General features: G+C 41.8%; 1 protein-coding gene across 3 annotated transcripts in view; it reads left to right on the top strand.

Moving 5' to 3' along the window:
• The window catches only part of AK5 (adenylate kinase 5), a 239,190-nt gene that overhangs the window by 96,189 nt on the left and 117,512 nt on the right, over nucleotides 1–25,489 (top strand). For all 3 annotated transcript variants that reach the window (XM_060304067.1, XM_030865986.2, XM_030865985.2), the window contains one exon: nucleotides 20,959–21,049. In XM_060304067.1, coding sequence (XP_060160050.1) covers nucleotides 20,959–21,049 — 91 coding nt within the window. The remainder of the gene's footprint in view (nucleotides 1–20,958; nucleotides 21,050–25,489) is intronic.

Raw genomic sequence — 25,489 nt, 5'->3', positions numbered from 1 at the left:
TTTGGAATAGTCATAACCTTGCTTAATAGAATAGCTGTGTTCCTGGCAATACGTGTAGATTAATTTTTATAAATCAATCAATATTCGTTATCTCCGAGCCCTTTTAGTAAAGCCCAATCAATTATTTTAGGCTCTGTGAAGGAATATAGGATCTGTAAGACAGTCCATTCCTTCCATGAGTCTGTGGTTTATTCAGAATGACAACACTGTAAGGCAGCATATTCCCAGTACTAAATAAAAGTAATGGACTGCAAAGCCTCAGGACTTCAGAGAAGAGATGGTCTGACGTGGCCTTCAGCTCACGGAGAAGAGAGGCAGAGTCGCGCAGTGGTAAGAAGCAGGCAGTGAGTGGAGGGGTGCCGCGGCCTTTCCCAGGGGCATGACAGGAGGCAAGTGGGAGCAAAGAAAAGCAGCTCAGATGTGATGGTGAGACCCATAGTGTATTAGTTTGCTATGGCCGCCGTAACAAAATACCACAGAACGGGTGGCTTCCACAACAGAAATTTATTTTCCCACATTCTGGAGGCCAGAAGTCCAAGATCAGGGTGTCAGTGGGTTTGGTTTCTTCTGAGACCTCTCTCTAGGTGGAAGATAGCCACCTTCTTGCTTTTTTCTCACATGGTCTTCCCCCTGGCTGTGTTGTCTGTGTCCAAACCTCCTCTGCTTATAAGGACATAACTGATATTGGATTAGAGCCCATCCTAACGACCCCATTTTTATTGCTTACCTCTTTAAAGGCCCTATCTCCCCAAACAGTCACAATCTAAGGTATTGAAGGTCAGGGCTCCAATATTTGCATTTGGGGGACACAATTAGCCCATACCAGTAGTAAACCAGCTTGGCAGCAACGTAAGACTTGTATATTTTTTTAATTTTTATTTATTTATTTGGCTGTGTTGGGTCTTAGTTGCAGCACACAGGATCTTTGTTGAGGCATGCGAGGTCCTTTGTTGCAACACGCGAGCTCTCTAGCTGTGGCACACGGGCACCAGAGTGCGCAGGCTCAATAGTTGTGGCTCACAGGCTTAGTAGTCCCGCAGCATGTGGGATCTTAGTTCCCTGACCAGCAATCGAACCTGCGTCCCCTGCATTGGAAAGCAGATTCTTAATCACTGGACCATCAGGGAAGTCCCAAAATTCATATTTTAAAAGGGGGGTGTAATGGGAATAATTCTGAAGGAGCAATCTGGAGAGGCAATGCCAAGTGTGGACTTTATTTCATAGGAAATAACATGTCCCTGAACATTTTTGAGCAAGACGTAGGCAAGATCAGCCTGGTGGTGGTATGTGGGATGCTACGATCAGGAGATCAGACCAGAGGTCGGAGAAGAATTAAGCAGTTATTGCAATATTCCAGTTAGAGGGTGAGAGCGATTTTAACTGTAACAATGGCTGTGGCAATGGAAAGGAAAGATTAGAATATTACAGATGGAAAAGCTTAGAGATTCACAATATTTACACCTCCAAGGAATTTTGAAAATTATTTTTATAGCATAGGGCACTATATTCAATATCCTGTGATAAACTAATGGAAAAAATATGAAAAAGAATATGTGTGTAAAAATTACACAACATTGTAAATCAACTATACTTCAATAAAATAAATTTTAAAGAAATAAAATTAATTTATCCTGTCACTGGAAATTTCTAGAATGTCATTACAACCAATCAGAGCCTTTGACTAGCATAAGCTAACTACTGTTACTTTACCAAGTTAACAAGGGCAAGCAAATAAACTCAAGGTGTGAGTTGGCTCTTTGAGAATTTTTGTGAATAAAGGTACAACCTCCACGGTATTCTGAAATACAAAATACCTAGAATAGTTACTTAGGGATGCTTATCACTGCTTTCTGAAACCCCAGGGAGACTCGCAAGTTGGAAACTACTGACTGCACCCAGAATGTCTCCACTTATAGGTAAAGAAATGTAACCAGACACATCCCAAATCACAGGCAAGTTTGTTAGCAAAATGGAGCCAGAATGAACCTCTTGTATCTTGTTCAAAATCAGTTACATTCTGCTGAGAATTAGCAGGACCTGGTGTGTCTGCCTAGTTGCACTTTTAGAGAACAATCAAGTCGCTTGAAAAGTAAATAATAATCCCCTCATTTATCTTTTGCTTAAGACTAGATTTTCCACCATTAAATGTTTGCTTAAAGCAAGATAAACCATTATTTCTAGGTTAAAATTGGCTGCTAAAACCACCACCTGGATACTTTTTCTAACACTGATTTCCAAGCTACTTATTTTCTGATTATCCTGCCATTTTAAACAAGAACAAGCATCACTGATTCTTCATCCATTCTGACCTAATGGCACATTAACAATCACATTGTTTAAAAGTTCCATTGTCATATGCATATATAAATGGGGCCTTAACAAGCCCAAGGTTTGAATCCCTTATTCCACTCCATGACGTTTTTCATCTTCCATAACTCTGCCCACAGAGACTATCACAAGGGTTGGGCATTCATTGCTTCTTCAGACCAGCCTCAAAGATCTCCATGGTGATGTCTATATTTTATGGCATAAGTCAAGCTGCTAGATTAGCAGGTGGTTGTCATTAAAGGGGAGGAAAAGTGAATCAGAGATGCCCTGTCCCTGTCATATGCTACATTTAGGGAGAAAATTAAACTGTATATTCTCTTCTGGGTGATCACCACCCCTATCATTTGCTCTCTTGTTCATTCCCTCTCTCTCTCTCTCTCTCTCTCTATCTCTCTCTCTTTCTCTGTAAGCTGTTCTCAGCATTCAGGTACAGCCTTTGCTGCCAAATCTTTAGTGTCTCAGAGTAACCCAAAATCCATGTAGAATATTCTGCATCTTACCTTTCTTTTTTCACAGTAAGCATTCCTCATGTATGGGAAACTGTGATAATTTAGAATGAAATGTGGGAGAAATATTTTTCAATCTTGTCAGCTGCATAACACCTGACACTTAAGAGAACTCATGCACTACTGAAAACAAAGTGTGGGAAGGATGAGATCTATTTTAATAAAAAGAAGAAGAAGATTGATCCGAGCCTCGAGCTTTCTCCTCTTGGCCTAAAGGAGAATGGCCAAGTAGCAAGACGTTTTTGATGGGGTGACCAGAAGAGTTGCTGTTTCAATAGACAGGCTGAGTCCCAGACCACAGATTAAGGAAGCAAATTCAGAAGATCAGAGAATGTGGCAGAAAGTAGAGATGAACTGGAGGACTGGAAGGAAAAGGATCTAGCTCGGGGAAAGAGAACTATCCTGCCTGGAAAATAGAAGGCTCAGTGATAACCGAATAGCATAATTAAGGAGGTGTAAAGCTTATGGCATTGATTACAGTAACTGACTTCTTTGACTAAACCAAAGCCTAAGTTGCAATGGACTGTATTTGGAGGCCTGCCATGTATTTAAGCTAGATAGCCTAAGGATGATTTTCTGATGTCCAGAGGGACACTGTAGAATTATTTTGATGTGATGCAGTATTGGTGAAAGTCAAGACCACATCCTCCTGAGAGAAGAAAATGGCGGAGATGGGGAAGGAATGGTAATGTTCACCTTTGAAACATGTGGGAAAGATATTTGCAAATTCTTGTTCCAAATGCTGGGAAAGAAATTGGATGAATCTATGGCTACCACAAGAAGAATTTCTGGGCCTCACTGATATGAAAGAAGAAAAGAGAAAAAGTGGCATTATCTGGAGCACAGAGATTGCCTGGTGCAGCAGAAATGCTGAATTATGTAAGTAAAGTACAGAAAAGTGACTGGAGGACACAGTGAGAAGGGAGAAGACTACAGAAAAGAGGAAGATAGAGGAAATGAATACAATTTTACCTTTTTAAAGAAATTGATAAAGTGATTAATGTGAAATTGGGGGGTAAAATAATTGCAAATTATTACTATTTTAACAATTGTCATTATTTTGAAACCACAGTTCCTCTAAACTTCTTTTTTAAAACAGGATGATTTATGTGGCAGGCAGACCTCAAACATGGGTCTTTGTGAATTCAAGTAAGAATTGAGCCTCAGCTGGACACTCGAGGTCTGATATAACCCTGTGATTCTGTGGTTTGGGGAAGGATCACCAGTTATAAAAGATAGTTAGCTGTTTGAAAGGACACTTGCAGAATATTAAGAAGCGCATTCTGCTCCTGTCTGAATATCATACCCAGTTACAATCAGTTATGCTTAGCTTCACAAAAAACTTCTTTGATATAACGTGATCTCCAATAGGATGAAATGCCTAGACCACGCACTCATCTATAATTATCCATAACCTCATTATCTGTCGTAGTTTATAAAACAGAGATGTGAAAGTTTTGACCAGAGCACGTTTCACTTTGTGAAACTTGTATTTTGCCAGACTGCTGTATGTGTCTTGGGTGGCTCATTACCACTGTCATTAAACAGTTGGTAAAACTGTAACACTGGACACTTAGGTGAGCGCGTAGAGCCCAGAATTTGTGAAGCTAACAACCAACTTCTACACAGAATGACAAACCCAGATCACTCATAAAGAGTAAAAGAAAAAATATCAATGGGAATAAACACTGAACCAGAGAGATGATCAAAATCACCAACGCATCCAGAAAAGAAGCCCTTTATTCCAGTTTTGAAAGAATGTAAGAAATAAAAAACAAACCCCAAAATGTTTTTTAAAAATTCATAAATAAGATTTTTGTTCTATTTACTTTATATCCATTTTACAGCATGATTTCTTAGTTTAAAAGTGAGGAAATTATAAGAAAGCTAAGATTAAAAAAAGGCAGAGTGAAGCCTTAAATTAAAGAATACTTTAAAAGTACATGTTCAATCGCTTTAGAAGAACAATAGATTATTTTTATCTGTGTATTTTAAAGAAGTTCTAGAAATTTATGGTTAATCATTATTGGTATATTTATTTGAAAGCTGCATTATCAAAATTTGTGTATGAATAGTACATGGGCATGTTTTGTCTTGGGTTGTATTCTGCAGCAGCAGAGCTTCTGAGAGGGTCTGTTGAGGGATTGCTCTCAGAATACACCTGTCATTGAGTGAGGGGAACAGGAGAAGGCAGGGAAAGAAGGCAGATACAAATTAAAAATTTCAGGAGCAGTCCAGACTCAGCCTGATCTCACCAGCAGCTCCGTACAGAGGATTGCACAGAGATGGCCCAGGGGATAGGGGGCTGCTTCCAGGCAGCACCCGTCAACCAAGAGCAGTCCTCCAGGAAAGGGTCTGGGGGTGAGCTGTTCGCAGCCAATACTCTCAGCAGCTGGGGAAGGGTTTACCAACCTGGTATATATATTTGTCTCTCTCAGGACCTTCTTCAAGTAAAAACATCCTCAGGCTATTGATGTGGCCCAGTGTCTGTCCTTAGCAGGTGCTCAATTAATAGCTAATGGGTGGGTAAATAAATGGATAGATGCTACAGGAAAGACACCGAAAACCAGATAATAAAAAATAGATAATAACAATAACTAGCATTTATAAAACATTTGCCATGTGCAGACACTATGCATGGATGATTTTTGTGAGGTAGGAACTGTTATTACCCCCCTTTTATACCTGCAGAAACTGAGATGATGTGTTTTCCAGAGTCACATAGCTGGTGTGATATCAGAGCTCACACTCTTAACCTCTTCATTGTACCAAATGCTCAGAAATGAGGAAGGTGGAATAGAGTAAAACCAATGTTGAAAACCACTGACCCCGGGTCATTTATAGCTTCACAGAGTGGCTTCGTTTTCCTTGTAAAAGATGGAACTACCAGCTACACCTCCCTCCTTCTAAAAGGCCAGGCATATCAACTCCAAGGTGGTGCTTGAATAAAATAAGAAATTCTAGAATCCTTGGAACATGCAGAGTGGTTGAAATATCTAGAAGATTCCCAGTCTTTTTTGTCTCTGCTATGTGATAGATTAACCACTGAATAAGCACATATATAATTATACTTTCTAAATTGGTTGTTTATGTTTAGGCCTGGCTGCAGTTAAAAATATACCATAAATACTATTAGACGGCATGAGATTAAAATGGATGGTAATTATTTTTCAGTATTCCTCCAAGGAGCAAGTTTCCAGACTTAAACTCTCATGAATCTTATGGAGGAAATCCTCAAACACATTTGGGGCCGTTCTAATGAGTGGCTTTGCTCTTCTTCAGGGTAATTACTAGTTTGCTCTGTGCCCTTTATAAGCTAAGCCACTTAAAGTTTAAGCCACATCCCTCTGTAATTCACCTGACAGGTTGAAAAACTTAAAATAACACATTTTAAATGAATACTAATATTATCTTAAAGTGAGACAAGTATCTGGCTACTTACAAATCTTTAAAAATTATGTATCTGGGGCTTCCCTGGTGGCGCAGTGGTTGAGAGTCATCCTGCCGATGCAGGGGACACGGGTTCGTGCCCCGGTGCGGGAAGATCCCACATGCCGCGGAGCGGCTGGACCCGTGAGCCATGGCCGCTGAGCCTGCGCGTCCGGAGCCTGTGCTCCACAACGGGAGAGGCCACAACAGTGAAAGGCACGCGTACCGCAAAAAAAAAAAAAAAAAAAAAGTATCTGAATTTTAAATAGAGAACTCGTATTGCCTTCTCTTCAGTGTGTGCTCAGGGGATTATGTTTAACCCCCTCGGTTGTCGTCCAGCTGGGTTCATTGCGACCAGGGAAACGCAGAACCTGAATCTGCACATTCATAATCATGATTCTCTCTCTCCTGACAAGACCGCTAAGTAGGTCATGATTTTATGCCAAAAGGAAATGGCCTTTTAGTGGCCAAAGGACTGTTTTTTATACTCCGTGGAAACCTGTTTTGGTGCTAGTATTAACGTCATTGCTGTAGTTTCTCATTCCGAATTTATCACTTTGCCCTCAATCTTCCATTTTTGCCTTTCCTACCAGGAAATAGTGATGGGACTTCTTTTTAAATATTTTAAAATTCAGGAAATCATTTTATATTACAGTTATTCCCAGCTTTTGGGGTAAACACAGAAATGTAGCCTAGTTCTTAGGGCATGATTTTTATGATACCTTATACTTCTTTTTGAGACAGAACTGTTGAGATCACAATTCATTTATTTATTCATTTATTCACTTACAGAACGTTTGGTCCAAAAAAAGATTGTGGAAAAGTGAAAGTGAGGCACAGATTGGGGTGATTTGTTGCTATTGTGGCTTTTATTTCCTTTATCAATGTTATAATGATATTTATAAAATAAATGTAAGCCAGGGAGATTTTTATTGATTTTTAAAAATTTTTATAGGCGCATCGTTGATTTACAACCAGGGAGATTTTTAAAAAGCAGAAGCAATGATGAGATCTAAGAAGTTGTCAGAAAGAGATGTAAATCATTTTGGACTTAAAAGACTTTATCCCATTTTAAGTGCTTCCAGGAAATGTGATTCTACGTAGACAACCATTTGCTACTCCCTAGGATAGTAATAGGTAACGCTTTTTGAGATTTACTATGTGCCAAGCTCTACAGTAATAATGGATTATCTCACTTAACCCTTTTAGCAGTCCACAACCCTGTGATGTAGGCACTATGGCTATCACCTTTCTATGGATGAGGAAAGAGGCTTAGAGAATCACAGTCACACAACTAGTAATGGTAGGACTAGGATTTGAATCCAGGTCATCTAGCTTAAGAGTCTTTCTCTACACCTCATCATTTCCCTTGAGGGTTACCTGTGGTCAAAGCAAAACAATGAATTATTATTGACATTATTGAGAAACCTAATTCTCCAACCAGATAAAGAATTGAGTAGATCTGGCTGCGTGTTTTCTGATTCTTAAATTGTTGTCAGATAAAGAAGAATATCTTTATTAGATCTGGGGCAGCCACAAACCCAGACAAGAATATTTATGGGTCCTAAATATTTGGGACTCAAATGCCTTCATCTCCTCTGACACTTTTTCTAATCCTCAAATCCCATCTATCCACACATCCTTCTTAATCCCCCTTTTCTCTCTGAGACCAATTAATCCTCCTTTCTCCTCTGATCTCCCATGTACATTTCTCTATAGCTCTGTGACTGCCTTTATTCTATACTAATGTTAGGGTTCAAGTGAATGTCCCCTCACTGGACTATGAATTCTTCAAGGGCAAGAGTATTATTTTACCGAGCACTGAACCTCCAATGCATGGCATATAGTAGGTGCACAAGATGTGTTTTTAATGAATAAATTAATAAAGGTTTCCACACACTCAATAGTGTCATTTTCTCACTTACCTTTAATGGAGAGGACATTCATAACAGGCGAAAACGCAGTCTTCTTTATTCTACTATGTGATACTGGAGTAAAACATCTTTGCATACCATACCCACAGCACATGTTAGGTACTCAAATATTTGTTGAGTAAATGAAAACCATCTATGAGAACCTTCCAATAGCTTGCAAGAGGTCTTGCAGGATGTGATAAATTTCCTAAATATCCTACAAAGTCACTTCATCATTTTGTAAAAGCTGGTATATTTGCCTTTGTTTTGTGTAATCAAAGCTGCCTTATTCTGAAGGTTGCATTTGAAATTGACATTAGTTTTGGTTTTCTCAGGCTCAGCTTTTTTGTCCTGAGGCTCTTAACAGATTCTCATTGGCTTTGGTCTCCACTGGCACGTCCCATGTGTACCACGTGGAATGCTGTCTATAAAATTTTGGAGAAATCTGTTGCTTTGCAAATACTATGCACCTTTTATACCTTAGGTAAGCTTACCACTTCCCAGCCCCTTTAGGAGGAAGTTCACCATGTCCACGATGGCAGAGATAAATCATAAAGAGAAGGAGACTTGGCTGGAGACAGCACAGAGGCTAATCACTTTTCAGAGGCTATGCTCATTTCATCTTTGAGGGAAGTCACACCTGCATAGAACAGAATCTCTCATTGCTGATATCTATGGGAGGCTAGACAGGATTTCTTCTAGGGTCTCAAGTGTATCTGAAAATGAAAAAGAGGAATAATTAAACAAAAATTAGCCTCAAACAAACAAAAGTGATGGAGAAGGTGAAGCAGGACACACATGTACAAGTTTCCATGGGGTGAGATAGAGGCATATTCTGCATCTGTATCCCCTTTTTCACTCATCTTCATCCTCTCTAGCCACCCACCTCAGCTACTGCCTGAAAGATCTATCAATACCATACTTACCCAACAGAATCAACCCAGGGCTACACATGATCTGAATTTGCTGAGTGCAAGATTGCTTGAGTGATATGTGGCCAATGGAATTTCTAGATGACCCACTTCACAATTCAACAAATAAAATATAGATATTGTTTATGGATGACAAGTAATCTCTTTTTCTACATGTTGCTTCTAGTCAAAGGTCTAATGACTTTAGCAGAGGAATGTGAAGAGTAACCATCCTTTTAGTTGAGTCAGCTAAAACCACATAAAGTCAGCATCAGAAGAATTTATAGGGCTTTTTTATCCATTTGCACATTAATTCCTCTCCTCTGTCCATGGACCTAAATATAAATCCTATTATTATAAATCTGATTTCCGTTCTCATAATTTTATTTTTCTTGCTTGCTTCATTTATATTTTTCCTAAAACTTGGAACAAAATAGCTGAATTATCCAAAGGGCCCAATGGCTATTAAATTGTTAAATAATCATCCATTCTTTTATTTAAATTACTTTTTACCATCAAATCATAGCCATCTTGTTAATAAGTTAATTACTCTGAAACAAAGACCAGATTGATTTTTTGGGAACTTGGTACTAACCACATTTTCACAAAGTACTAAACCTGGGGTTAGTGTATAAAGGAAAAAGTGAGGATGGTTGTTTAAATGGCTCTGAAATTGGAAATGACCTTAAAACTAAAAATACAGGGGAAAAAGACGTATACACACTACCATGTATAAAATTGATAGCTAGTGGGAACCTGCTGTATAGCACAGGGAGCTCAGCTCAGTGCTCTGTGGTGACCTAGATGGGTGGGATGGGGGGGTGGGAGGGAGGTCCCAGAGGGAGGGGATATATGTATACATACAGCTGATTCACTTCGTTGCACAGCAGAAACTAACACAACATTGTAAAGCAACTACACTCCAATTAAAAAAAAAAAAATGAATGTGGGATAACTGACTGCATAGGATTTATTCTTCACAGAGCAAAGTAGCTTAGTTTTTTTTTTTTTTTTTTTTTTTTTTTTTAGTAGCTTAGTTCTTAAGAGCACACGTGTAGTATGGTAAGACAGAAGTAAGACACACCTGAGCTCATACCCAAACCCTGTTCTTCACCAGTTTGACCTTAAATAAGTATTACCTTTCTGAGCTAACTATTTCCTTGGGAGAGTGACACCTCGGGTTGTTCTGGGTGTTATTGAGATGTTTACAAAGTGCTTCACCTATTGCCTGGCAGATAGAAAGTGCTTAATAAATGGTAACTATTGTTATGCCCATGAACTCATCTGTCACTTTCCTGTGGACACAGCCCAGCACACAGTTAGTACATGCACATGCCCAGGGATTTCTGGTAGAGGAAGCAGCTACCAGATCAAAAACCCCAAGAAAGCCATCAAATAACTTCAGGAAGCAAGAAGGTGCATCACCACCCAATCCCTTCTCAGAAGGTGAATCCCAAAATTTTAAGGCAAAGTCACCTTCATTTTCTTCAAAGAAACTGTGGCTTTCATACCTTTATTCCTTGTCACTGAAAGAAATGCCCTTCCTTTCCTTTCTTCACTTCACTTAGTCTCACTTGTGCAGACTTTGACTCACAGATCAGCTTCTCCAGGAAACCTTCTCTGACCCTCCCCTAACCCCACACTGCCCACCTGCACAGTCCCAACCCCCAGGACACCCCATGTACACCCCATCAAGGCCCTTCTTGCACGGAACTGTTATTAATGATTTACTTATCAGTTTCTCAACATAGACCTTAAACTCCATGAGGGCAAAGGCACTGCCATATTTGACTGAATTAAATTAAATTATTTCCCCAAAGTCATACTTATAATACTTCTTGTCCATGTATCCAACAAGGGGAAACATTAGCATGATTCTTCTAAGAGCTATTTTATTATCCAGAACAATTGCTGGCTACTCAAATAAAATCTGTTTTCATCAGTGTTAAAGAAATTTTGCCATCCTAAAGAAATTTGTATAGAGAGACAACCTCTCAGTACTGGTAACATAGAAAGTGTGTACTAACTAAAAAGGAATTTGATTTAAAATCCTAAGTCTTTTTCTGCTTGTAAGCAACATGTTTCATCCTAAGGTCCCGTGTTGACATTGCAAGATACATTTCCCTTTGCTTTTCGTTTTCTGAGCTGATCTCTTTGATTCCACTTGATCTCCACTAAATCTCCCATGTAATTATGAACTGGCCACATTTGGCTAGGGTTGTTAAAGTCCACACCGCTGGTGAGATATTTTTAAAAATAAAAGAATGAAGCATCTCAACTGGGGGAAAAAAAAGGAAAGGAAAAAATTGGTAAAAGAAAGAAGGAGGCTGATCTTCCCAAGGCCTAAATTAGTCCCTAGTCACACATCTGGCGCTTTGGCAGCAGGTGGTTTTTTTCAGGCTTCCAGGGTACCACTTAGGGCTCTACAGAGGAGACACTTGAGCACTAGAGAGAATGGAGCCTGTAATTATGAGAGGTACCAAATGTCACAGGAGACTGAAATTTGACTTCTGAGACTCTTAACTAGTTTGAGTTTGCACGATTTCTTGGCAGAGGTTTAAATCTTTATGCCACCACCTTGTAGTTTTATAAAGTCTCAAATTGCTGGAATGCTGGGACGAGAGGGAAAAAAGAGAAAATAGGAAGGGAAAGGGTATTTTAATTCATTGAATTTTCTGGTTAACTGAGTCTGACAAGTATTTGTTGTCTATCTGCTGGGCTCAGCACCCTGCTAGGTGAAGTAGAGAAAATATAGGAACCACGTGATGTGATTCTTGTCTACAGTGAGTATATCTTGCCTATTTTCCTCCATTTTCTTCCTGTAACCTTTCTTTATCAAATCTTTTCAAAGTATTTTAATCCTTGTTTGTGCCTTAATAATTACAGAAAAGCTTACATGATTTAATCCTCTTTTCATGTATTTTCAGTACCCAGCGCATACCTAGGATAAAGTAGGTGCTTGATAAATCTTTACTGAGTTGAATTGCATCTTGTAGATCCATCCTGATCCTAAGACACATTCTAAAACTTTTCTTACCTGACAAAATCCACTGTATCAACCTATTTGCTGGGCTGCAGATCTATTTCTTTAATTAACTTCGGAGTGAGAAACAACACATCATTTAGTAGTATCATCTTAAAAATATATTAAATCCGTTCACATGTACTAAAATAGGGTTTTTTTTCAGCTACACCTCCATTAGACTAATTACAGTTTCGATCTCTGGTTGGGGAACTAAGATTCTGCAAGCCACGCGGTACGGCCAAAAACAAAATGAGTTCCCTGGCCTAGTGGTTAGGCTTCCGTGGTTTCACTGACAAGAGCCCGGGTTCAATCCCCGGTCAGGGAACTGAGGCCACAAGCCTCAATGCAAGGCCAAAAAGAATAAAAAGGATATCTATGCCCTTTATATATATGCTTTCTGTGGCAACTTAATTTTACTTCACTTTTTTTTCCAGCTTGAGATATAATTGACATATTACATTGTATAAGTTTCAGATATAAAATGAGATGATTTGATACACATATATGTTGTGAAATGATTCCCATGATAAGGTTGTTAACACACCCATCACCTCACATGATTACAGTGTGTGTGTGTGTGTGTGTATGTGTGTGTGTGGTGAGAACATTTAAGATCTACTCTCTTAGCAGCTTTCTAGTATATGATACAGTATTGTTAACTATAGTCACCATGTTGGATATTGGGTCCACAGCATTTATTCATCTTATAATGGAAATGTGTACCCTTTGACTGACATCTCCCCATTTCCTCCACCCCTTAGGCCCTGGCAACCACCATTCTACTCTCTTGTTTCTGGAGTTTGGCGTTTTTTTAAGATGCCACATGGAGCAACTTAACCTGAAAATTGTCCTCTCCGAGTGCCAACAGATCCATGAGCAGAATATTGAGCACTTGATATCGGTTCATTATCTGGACATTGCTCAGTTTGAGGCTGTCTGCTCTAGGGCTCTACTTTAGCCTGCAAAGTATTAAAAATCAACTACTGTAGCCACATACCATTCAGCTCAAAAATTGTTCCAGACCCAGTTTCCACCACCAACTTGGATTCTTTACGCTTTGACTCTTCCCAGCAACCGTCTGCAAGTCCTGAGACCTAGTCTCTCCCCTCTTATTGCAGGCGGTCTGGCTTTGGATCCCCCATCCCCTAATGAGACAACCCAGAGTAAGGAGCTCTGGGAAAGGAGTCTGGAATGTTGCCGCCCAGTCAGGGGCAGGGCTGAAGCCCTGGCTGGGATGTAAGGAGGAGCAGCTGAGCCAAGGCTGTGCCTCAGGTGCTGGGGGATAGGGAACCCCTGGGGCAAAACCAGAGCAGCGTCCACAGGAAGTGCTAGACTGAAAATGGACCCAGACCAGAAATCTACTCTCCAACCCCAGAGAGGCTCTTAGAAGGAGGGCAGGCCTACTCTTTCTTTGATCACTGAGGAAGGATTGAGTGGTAATGAGAGGAGAAAAACAGAATCCACGCTAGATGACTTCAGTCCTCTTAACACACTAAAGGACAGGGTTGTTTAAGTTGTAGAAGGCTACTGGGGAAGGTACAACTAGAGTCAACAGTAGACAAACAGGATGGAGGAGCAGTAGCCAGCTTCCCTGTGAAATTGATAACTTTAAGCTAAAGACCGCGAGAGAGAGCTCTGTTTGGAGTTGGGACATCTTCTGCCTCTTGCGGTCAGCTTTGCCTGTCCTTGCTTCTTCTGACGCTCCTGGCCAGCCTGCAGAGAGGTTCTTCTGCCAACAGACACATCCATCTGGCAGGGTACACATGTTATACAGAGAAATAAAATCACCTACTATCTCAAAATGGAAAACAAGATCAAGAATATTTGAGTATATCACATCTGGACCTGGCTTTGCTTGGCTTCAGTCTGTCCTGAGAGTTCTCCTTTAGGGCTTTAATTCTGGTTTGTTCTGCAAGAGCCCAGCTAAGATCTGTGGCTGCCCCATGGAGCTGAGACCTGATCCTAACAGCCTTGGCCGTTCGATGTAGACAGATCTGGATTCAGATCCTGGTTCCACCACCTACATGATTTGGCTTTCCCAGACAGAATGTTGTCCCTACCCACCCCACCCCCAACCAGACCTACTTCGATGCTTCTCTTCAAATTTTGTGTTTAATTATGAAGCTTTAGAAAGACAGTTCTGCAGAATAATATAAACTGTGATTACTCCATAGCTCATAACTACAGATTTCACTCCCGGGACCATAAGTTTTTTTAATGATCACTATTTTAGTACAAACTCCAATTTTTGTTGGAGGAAAACAAAGTACTGTAAAGAGGACACCAACCAATCAGTTCTTTAGAAGGAAGTCTCGAGACATATAAAAGAAAAGATTTGAAGGGCCAGTGTTTTGCATGTTGAAGGGTCTCCAGTAGCAAATGATGAAAACCATCTGGTAGAGAGCATACTTAATTGAAATCCCTTGCAGGAAACCAGGGAGAAGTAAAATGTTGAAGAAGCTGGTATGATGCTCAGAGAAGGATACTTATGGGATATATAAAACTGAGACAATACTAATAACAGAGCCAATTTATTTCCTTTTCAAATGTTGAAGCAGAGAAAATACAGGAGACAGAGCTAAGTTTAATGAAAGTGGAATCTAGAAAGACTGAACTGTTATCCTCCCTTTCGAGTCCTTTTAGCATATTTTATACACCTAACATTCCCAGCTAGCAGAGCTAAGAATATAGAATGCCTTGTCTCTGTGGAGAAGATCTGGGCAGCCTCTTGCAGTCTGAAAATCAGAGCCAAAAGAAAACAAACAAGAGCTCATTTCTGCCATTAAAATTGCAAACTGTTGTGCTTCCCTGGTGGCGCAGTGGTTGAAAGTCCGCCTGCTAATGCAGGGGACGCGGGTTCGTGCCCCGGTCCGGGAGGATCCCACATGCCGCGGAGCGGCTGGGGCTGTGGGCCATGGCAGCTGGGCCTGCGTGTCCGGAGCCTGTGCTCCGCAACAGGAGAGGCCACAGCAGTGAGAGGCCCACATAACTGCAAAAAAAAAAAAGAAAAAATTGCAAACCGTCATTGTTGCTTTCTCCTCAGATGGTGCCTAATTCTGCTCAATCTACTATAATTTCCTTTCCTAATCTAGATATATTTTGTATGATTTTGAAAGCTGTTACAACATTTGTTATTCAACTTAAAACATGTTGTGAGTGAACTGGGGAATTTGGTAAGCATCTCATTTTGAAATTTCCAATTGACCTCCCCAGCCCTCTTACATTAAATGACATAAAACAATCATGCAGACCGTGTCCTCTGCGAGTTCTTTCCCTCAGAATAAGAAAAGAGGTTTGTTAAGATTGCTAGATATTAAATAACAATCACCAAAAAGATAAAGGGCCCACCTAATCACAGAATTTCAGAGCTGGGAACAACCTCGGACATCATCTGGCCTAGTGGCATACAGTTACATCTGCCCCCAAAGCTTGTTTCTGACCCACGAGATCTATAGAAACTGTTATTTCTAGAACCTTCATCACCCTATACCTATGCTACCCCTGCAGTATTATCACTTCTACTATCCTCTGTATTTTGAAGTTTACAGCACGGGTTCTTGCAGGTCAAAATCAGAGAGAGAGAGAGAGAGAGAGAGAGAGAGAGAGAGAAGGAAGGGAGGGAGGGAGGGAGGGAGGGAGGGAGGGAGGGAGAAAGGAAAGAAAGGAGATCATTGCTACTTGAGTTTCAAACCACTATTTAGAAACCCCAAAACTGAGAATGCTTTGGTGTAGATGAGGGTCTCTCAACTTCAGCACTATTGACATTTTAGACTGGATAATTCTCCGTTGTGAGAGGGCTGTCCTGTGTACTGTAAGGTAGTTAGCAGCGTCCCTAGACAATAGCCTCCCCCCTTCCAGTTGCGACAACCAAAAATATCTATCAGCATTGCCAAATATTGGGGCAGGGGTGGGAGGGGTGGACACAATTATTCCTGGTTGAGAACCACGGATGTGTATGGTTTGTGCAAAAACAGATAGTAAGTAAAAAGTCTGATGATTGAAAAGCCACATCTCCACTCACCATACACACAACCTCTCCAACACTGAATGTTACCAATTTGTAAAGGTCTTTGTCCGTTAAGTGGCAGTTGTCCTGATAGTACCCAATCAGAGTGCTCTCCAAGGTCCGGATGCCACATAATTTGCCAAGCGACTAGCGACAAGAGTCCCATGCTAGTCCTGGAGCTGTCAAAGTGGGATGTTACAGAAAATAAGAAAGACGAGGTTAAATTCTGTGGTCCTGATGCAAGAGTCAGTGGGCTTCAACAACATCTCTATAATCCCAGAGTTGAGTTGGCTGTGTGGGTGTCATCTTCCTTCCTTGGGGCTCCTTGATCGTAGTCCAATCACTTAAGAGTGGTCAGTTGAAGAATCTACCTAGGACATAGTAGATACTCAGCAAATATTTGTTGAATGCTTTCATGAATGATGTTTTACTTTTTTCATTTTGCCTTTTGGATTGGACAATTAAGTACTTTAGTCTGCCAGAGCTAAACATATCCTTGTTCAAATCGGTTGGAGGATAGAATATCTCCTAGAAAATCTCAAAGTCAGTTGTATTCCTTATTACACAATCCCCAACTTTAAAAAAAAAATAAGTGTATGCATGTGTGTGTGTGTGTGTAGCATACACATGCCTTGTTCAAAGTACAGAAGCAATCAAAGGTCTATAGAACATACTCCCTCAGCCTTAAGGAGGAAAAAGAAGGACTGCAGTTATGCCAGGCTCTGTATTGGGGTATTGAATACACCATCTCTTTAGTCCTCACAATAATCACATTGTATGGGGCTTCCCTGGTGGCGCAGTGGTTGAGAGTCCGCCTGCCGATGCAGGGGACACAGGTTCGTGCCCCAATCCGGGAAGATCCCACAAGCTGCGGAGTGGCGGGGCCCGTGAGCCATGGCCACTGAGCCTGCGTGTCCGGAGCCTGTGCTCTGCAACACGAGAGGCCACAGCAGTGAGAGACCCGCGTACCGCAAAATAATAATAATAATAATAATAATCGCATTGTATATATGCTAAGAACAGGGAAATAAGTTGTTCAAGATCAGACTGCTGCTACAGGGAAAGCAGAAATTCAAATCAAGCTCTGGTTGAGTTTTAAGCTGCCTAAACCAGTTTACAAGCTTCCCCTGACTCACTTGGCCCATGTGCCCTGGGCCTCGGTCACTTGTTGAATGGAGAGCTGTCCACCGATGCCTTGCCTTCCGGCATGGCTGACAGACCCAGCCAGCCTCTTAAGGATGAAGGCTGGGCTTCATCGTCCCCAGCCTGGTGGGAGCCTGTGCAGAGATGGCTCCCAGGCTCAACCAGACCATACCTGTAGGGGGTTGGGCACCTTCCAGCACTTCTAGATCCAGATTTTTTGCCACTCCCTGGGGCATGGGATCTGGCTTCCCAGGGGCTGCCCCGGGGTCTAGGAAACACAACCAAGAGGTGGGGGGACTTAACTCTTCATAAGGAAAACTTGGACCAGTGGAAGCAGGAAACTGAAAAGACAGCATATAAATGCCTGTCCCTACCTCCCTCCTCAGACTGTTCTGAGATGTACTGGTTCCGTTTAGCCTTTCTGGAGACCAGCTGTGACTTTGTGAAGCTGGGGACAAGATCAGTAACATGCCACCTTACATTTGCTTTGCTTCCTTCTCTGTCTCACTTCCCTTTTTCTTTCAAACTTAACTGCCCTGGGATTACACGCATACGCGCGCCCCCAATAAAGTGTTAACCTATAAGTTTTGCCTTAGGTTCTGTTTTCTGGGGAACTACGGCTAAAACATAAGCTTATGCTTTTTTATTTATAAAATTATATGCTGCCACCCATCTTTCAAAAGCCCAAGAAAAAAATAAAAACAAACCCCCCTTAGTAGAACTTACCCGTTACTGATGATAGCTGACAGACATTTTGAAAGAAAAAAACCAGCCATGGTCTATGGGTGTGGGAAGCAGTGCATAAAGGTGGCACTAATCTTGCCTTGGTGGTCCCCTCGTATCTGCCCTAACCACCATCTGCTTTTCTCACCCTTGCGTTTAGACAGAAGGGCTGTTAACACTCATTTGAGCAGCAGGGCTATATTTGTCTGACTATGATGATCACATGTAGCCTGATAGGATGGAAAGTGTCAGTCATCCTAAGTGCAAGTCCTACTTCTGCTTGTCAGCTGTTTGACTTGAGAAAGTCATAATATCTGAGTAGGTATTTCCTCACCTGTAAAATAGAAACAAAATAATCTGCCTCACCTTTCCCGTGGGCTGATGTGACATAGTGAAAATACTTTAAAGCACCATATGATGAGCTTTAACTGTGTAAGGGGAGATTAGGTAATAACTTTCTAATTTGGGCTTCTAAATTCCTCTCACTAAAAATAATGAAGCACTTCAGTAGGAAAATATAAAGGAATAAATCACTTAAATCTTTTCAAATATCTTCAAGATAATAATTAAGGTTAAAAACCAAGATGGGGGCTTCCCTGGTGACGCAGTGGTTGAGAGTCCGCCCCGCCGATGCAGGAGACGCGGGTTCATGCCCCGGTCTGGGAGGATCCCACATGCCACGGAGCGGCTGGGCCCGTGAGCCATGACCGCTGAGCCTGCACGTCCGGAGTCTGTGCTCCGCAATGGGAGAGGCCACAACAGTAAGAGGCCTGCGTACCGAAAAAAAAAAAAAATCCCAAGATGAAATAAAAGAGACTGTATTTTCCCTCCCATGAAACAAACAAAAATAAATAAACAGAAAATATATATTTAAAAAAACAATTTTAAGACACTGGACATCAGACAATGAGGTGATTCCCTGAGAGAAAGGAAACAAATATGATGGGCCCTGTGATTGTCCCCAGCTTATTACTGGAGACTTTCCAGCTACAGTGCAGGGAGAAGGAAGCCTTGTGGAGATGGGTAGACTCCAAGAGTTGAGGAAATGGAGCTGAGAGTGCAAGAGACCCAAGGTGGCTGGACTGTAGAGGACAGAATACCAGAGATGCACAGAGAGAGAACTCTGGAGATCTGCAGAGGGTTCCCCTCCAGCATCCAGCAGAGTACTAATCAGGGCATGCATATGAGCAAACTGCCCAAGGCTGAGGGAAAAACCACCCAAAAGGATCAGCAGAAACAGTAGCTGGGGCTCACACCAGCCTGAGAAGAGTGCCTGTTTCCACAGCCAGACTGGAAAATCCCTTAATTCACAAGGAAACGTGTAGAGTACTTCAAAGTGTCTTGCCGCAACAGGGCGGAATAATTAACCCTAAACTAAACACTGCTCTGGTCCAGTCCAACAAATCTTAAACACAAGATCTGAAAGGATCAAGTTGTTTCCAAGTAACTAAACTGCATTCCAGAATGAAGCTCAAGAATATAGAAATACAAAAACACCTATCATCCAACATGGTCAAATTGTCAATGCCCAGCATCCAGTAAAAAACTACCAGGCATGCAAAGAAACAGGAAAATATGCCCCATAATAATGGGGGAAATCAGTGAAAACCAACTCAGTTGTAGGAATCAGTAGAGAAGGATATTAGACGTTATAATTGTAGTTCATGTGTTTAAAACCTTAAATAGAGACATAGATATTTTTAAAGACTCAAATCAAACATCTATGGATAAAAACTACAATGTCCAAGATGAAACATACCCAGGATGGAATTAATAGTATATCCATACAATGGAATACTACTCAGCAATGAAAAGGAATAAACTTGATAAATCTCAAAATAATTGTGGAGAGTGAAAGAATCCAGACAAAAATATTTCATGTTGTACAATTCCTTTTACATGAAATTCTAGAAGATGCAAAGTAATCTCTAGTCACAGAAAACATATCAATGATTACCTGATGGGGGGGTGGGGCAGGAGGAAGGGATTCCCAAGGGGCACCAGGGAACTTTGGGGGGAGGTGATGGAGATGTTCACTATTTTGATTTTTATGATGGTTTCACAGGTGTATACAGATGTCAAAGCTTACCGTTTTGTACACTTTAAATATATGCAGTTTATTGTATATCAGTTATAACTCAGTAAGCCTATTTTAAAAAAACAAAGAGACAAAAGTGTATTTCTAAAAAGCACTGAGGGACTTCCCTGGTGGTCCAGTGGCTAAGACTCCACACACCCAGTGCAGGGGGCCCCGGTTCAATCCCTGGTCAAGGAACTAGATCTCACATGCTGCAACTAAAGACCCCGCACGCAGCAATGAAGATCCCACGTGCTGCAACTAAGACCCAGCACAGCCAAATAAATAAATATTTAAAAACCACTGAACAACTTGGGAAATAGGGGATTTATAAATGTAACCACATTTTTAATATTTAAAATTTTGTAAATTTTAGAGAATGGTAAAATATTTGAATCCATAATTTTTGTTACATCTAAACCGATAGTGTCTGTAGACTATACCTATAGGATAGCATCTATAGTATTTGTATAGTAGCTAAAATTTGGTTTGAGGGGTCTCTTTTTTCTTTTGTTAACAATAAATTAGAAAATCTATCCCCATGTTGTTTAGAAATATTTTTTCATGAAGGAGGCGGCGGCAGGGAAGATTTCAAAACAAAACTAAGGAGCCAGAAAAGCACAAGTTATGGGTTTTTCCAAAGCTTGTTTTAGAAATTAAGAAAATTCTACACAATTTTCTTAACCGTTAGTGACTGTACACTTACTCCCTAACACCCCTCTCTGTTTGATATGAGGTCCGGGCTTGAAAAACCCTCTAAATATCTGATTAAAGACTCAGTTCCTGTTGTCCTGCTTCATTAGAGATACAGTTGTGTGATGCATGTTCATTATATTTTGGAATGAATTAATTTATGTATCCTCACGTTCCCAACGTGTCTGTCCTGATTTCTCCCAGTTTGATGCCGACCGAGACGAGGATGAGGTGTTCTATGACATCAGCATGGCAGTTGACAGCAAGTTATTTCCAAACAAAGAGGCTGCAGCAGGTAAGTCACTGTGTCCTTTGGGCTACAGTATACCCTGATCCCCTGCCAAGCGTCTAGGGCTTTGTAGTAAGGTTGGAGCTCAACAAACTGCCGTAAGGTCGTAAGCATGATGTTGTCCTCAGGTCTTTACAACTTCTGGTGTAAAAATAAAGGCACTGGGCTTCCCTGGTGGCGCAGTGGTTGGGAGTCCGCCTGCCTGATGCAGGGGACGCAGGTTCGTGCCCCGGTCCGGGAGGATCCCACATGCCAAGGAGCGGCTGGACCCGTGGGCCATGGCCGCTGGGCCTGCGTGTCCGGAGCCTGTGCTCCGCGACGGGAGGGGCCACAACAGTGAGAGGCCCGCATACCGCAAAAAAATAAAAAATAAAATAAAGGCACAAAACGACACAGAAAAGAGCCATACATCTGGCTCTTAACAGTTACTGCCTTTCTTCCAGTCATTGAAAGTGCAAATTAGCAGGCAGTCACAATGTAGCAAAGGACCTCTGTTACTATAATTTTATAATGATCTAACCCACAATTTGTGCAACAATAAAAGTTACAGTTTCTCCAGAACTCCCTAACTCATACCTGTCTCTCCTGTGCCACCTGGGAAATGCCTCCTCTTTGGTGTGATAGCTGCTCCCATCCCGACCCACAGCCCCTGTTGTGGCTCTGCCCCTTGTCTTCCTATGTCTAGAAGTTTGACGTTGGACAATCGTGCAGGATAATCATACCCCTTTAAGTAGGCGGTACTCACATTTCTGTCCTTGACCCTTCTCTCACTCTCTTTTACTCTTTCTCTGGGTCAGCTCCTTGTCCGTCCTGGTTTCAACCATCAATTCTACATGGATGACTCTCAAGTCTTTCTCAGTCCTCACCTTTCTTCTCAGTTATGGCCTCAGTGAATAAAGACCAAAAGTTCCGGGCTGTAAAGGAAAAGGCTAAACACCTAAAAGTTTGAAGCCGTGTTTGAAGCTCACTGCAAGTAGGTTTGAAGAAAGACAGAGTTTTTTAAAAGGCAGTAGTCTTTCTGGACAGACCCGCAGAGCACAGACAGCTGACGTAAACTCGCCTGCCTCATTTTCCAGTGATATTTACAGAAAGATGGCCTATTGCAGGGCAAGAGGGAGTGTTGTTGAGAAGCATGTAAGATCATGTAAACAGAAGTACCACTGCTCTGAAAACTGCTGACACCTGTGCTTTTATTTTAATGTTTCATTTAGAACATTCATTTAGACCTCTAATAACAAATATCTGTCGGCTAGATACCCTCAGTTTCCAAACAGTGGAGAAGAGGAGAAGATTTAAGCGGCCCCTTCTTTAGAACTCCCAGCACTTTATGGCTCTCAAGTAGCGTTGCTCCAAAGTAGCCTCGTCCTATAGTGATGTAGCTGGGCTGGCTTGTGTGCAATTCAGTAAACTGTGTCTTTGTCCTCTTCATGTCCCGTTGGTAGAGTGCACAGTGCCTGGCCCATAGCAGAGGCTTCCAGGAGACCACTCCTTCCTCTCTACAACTCCGAGCTTATGAACAGAGGGGTCTGTGCTCACAGCCTCAACTCCCCCTAGATCCCTTCCACTTCCAAGACCCCTGAAAACTGGGTTCTGCTCCAGCCTTAAAGTAAACTTGTTCTATCTGTAACAGCCCTGGTGAGCCTGCACCAGCAGGTGAAATCTCCCAGCTTGTAAATGTTGGTCAATTAAACAAGCCATGTCAGTGGCCTCTGCTCTGTGACACGGCAGCCCCCAGGTTTTCTCCCGTGGCTCTTCCCTTCTCCTGAATCCTCTCTCTGCAGTATCTCAGCTGCCCCACTGCTCTCATATCACCTCCATGTGAATAGCTTTCAATTCCTTTAAATTTTTTACATAAAAATCGTATATGTTTAAGATATACTACACGATGATTTGATTTGTGAAATGATTACTACAGTCCAACTAATTAACATACTTCATCTTCATATAGTTACCATTCTTCTGTGTTTGATGAATGAGCATCTGAAACATATTCTCTTAGCAATTTTCCAGTATTCAATACATATTATGAACTGTCGTCACCTTGCTGTGCATTGGATCTCTAGGCATATTCTTCCTACGTAACTGCAACTTTGTACCCTTTGGTCAAAATCTCCCCACTTCTCCCACCTGCGTGTCTGTGGCAACCACCATTCTACTCTCTGCCTCTATGTATTTGACTTTTTTAGGTTCCACATGCAAGGGAGATCACGCAGTTTTTCTCTTTTAAGAGAGCCAGGCAAAAGTGTCCCTGCCCTCACACCTCACACCGATCATGGATCGTCGTTCCTCAGAGACACCTTGGGAGTCCAGGCCTCCTTCACTATACCTAGCGAACTCATCGAAGCCTTTGTCATTCCTGGCCCGGCCCGTCCGTCTGTTAGGAATCCTGTTGCTGCCATGGGGATCCTCCCAGAATGCAGCCCCCTGACAAAAATCAAAACAAAGCAAAACCTTCCATGACTTTCCTGCAGGCTGAGCACCAGGGTTCTTACCGTGACAAAAATATCCTTGGCTTTCCTGCAGTGGTCATGTCCCCGTCAGAGCGTCACCTCTCCCCTCCCTCACACCAGCTTCCTCCAGCACCTGAATGCCTCAGGTACCTTCCCACCTCTGGCCATTTGCACAAAGTACTTGGAACCACCTATCTCCATTTGCATCCCTCTATTCTCTCACTCCTTCATCCGGTCCTTCATCTGGCCGGGTCCTGCTTTGTATCTCAGTTTAAATGTGATTTCCTCAAGGAAACGTTCTCAGACCCCATCCCAGACTACATCCCTGTGTGGCGCTCTGCCCTTTACCTTTAGGGCATTCATCGCAACTGTGATTATATAATTAGGTATAGGATTGTTTGTTTAAAATCTATTTCCTTTACAAGAGTGCAGGACTTCATGAGGACAGAGTATACATGAGCGTTGGTTTAAAACCCGGTATGAATCTTATGTGAGATGCCACATTAGCCCTTTCTCTTCTAGCTGGTCACCTCAGCTGGGCTACTCACCTGGGCCCATCAACTCACAGCCACACCAAATTTCCTTTGGCTCCAGAGCAGAGTGTGCATTTCCTTGCCTCCAGGCCAGAGAATGCCAGTCCATGAACCTCTGCACCCTGTCTGTGGTGTTTCCTCCTCCATGGAGCCCTCCAGTAATACTTCTAGCAGAGTCATCTGCCTACATCACTCAGTGTCTCTGGGCTTCAGTGTCCCCATCTATAAGGGAAGAATATTAGCGCTACCTCATAGGACAGTTGTGAAGAGTAAACGGCTTATGTGTATAAAGCATGCGGCTGTCCCATTTAAAAGGTTAAGCATAGGTTAGTATCTTTGCTGAGGATTTGAGGGGTCGCGGGGAGAGACCACATCTTATGCAGCACAGCCTTTCCCCATTTTCCCAGGTTGACTTCTACCCTCTTCTCCCTCTCTTCCTCCCTTCCCCCACCACTGTCATGGAGTAACTAAAAAAAAAAAATCCCCCCTTCTCTTCTCACCCAGAACAGTCCCCCAACACCCAGTTCCCTCGAGGAGCTTCCTTCTAGTCCCAAATACTGCCAGGATATTTTTTTCCAAAGAAATACAATGCCCTTCTTCAAAGGAATTCTAACACAAACTGCTACTAACACTTCCAAGCCTGTTGGAATTAGAGCTGGATTCTCCGTGCCTAATGCCTAAGGCGCTTAGGAGGGATTTAATGTTCAAAGAGCAAATGGAGCGAATGATTAAGATTGAGATCCACACCACTGTAACGCAATTATACTCCAATAAAGATGCTAAAAAAAAAAAAAGATTGAGATCCACAAAAGTGAAACGTAACTGTCCTTTTATCCATTTTTCAGTCATTCAGCATATATGTATCGAATGCATAGAATTTCTAAGTTTTGTTCTTAGATTCAGAGAAGAAATACAACCCCACCTAAAGCTGCTGACGGTTTAGCAGAAGAGACAGGAGAAGGGAGAGACCGCTTTCCTCAGACGGGGCAGGAGAAATGTGAGAGGAGCTTTATCTGCAGACGCCCTTCACCGTGCAGGAAACCCCGCCTTGCAGGAGTCTCCCTCTATCTGGTACTCCAAGTGGGAGGAGGGCCTTCCTCAAACTTCAGATCGAAGATCCACTAGGAGGAAACAAGTCTTTACCAGTGTCCCAGAAGGCAGTATGGTTAGCCTTCCTGTACCTCTGAAGCCAATTTGTCATCGTCCCACTTAAATTTAAGGAAACAACCTGAAAATATTTCCGAAGACCATTCAATGTCTAAAACTAGTGACACTGAGTGCCCCCTGTGGGGTTCTATTTCAGCTCATACCTTTCTCTGTTATCTATGGGAAGGATACTTTTAAATCTGAAAAGAAATCAAGAAGTTCAAAATAGGGGGAAACGAAAGCCATACCATCACTTTTGCAAAAGGTCCTAATTTTGCTGTCTTCTTTGAGTAACAAGATCATTGCAGTTGTTTTAT

Source organism: Globicephala melas, chromosome 1 (assembly GCF_963455315.2).
Source record: "Globicephala melas chromosome 1, mGloMel1.2, whole genome shotgun sequence".
NCBI lineage: Eukaryota > Metazoa > Chordata > Mammalia > Artiodactyla > Delphinidae > Globicephala > Globicephala melas.
The sequence above is the reverse complement of the archived record's forward strand: the minus strand, read 5'-3'. Positions and strand labels throughout refer to the sequence as shown.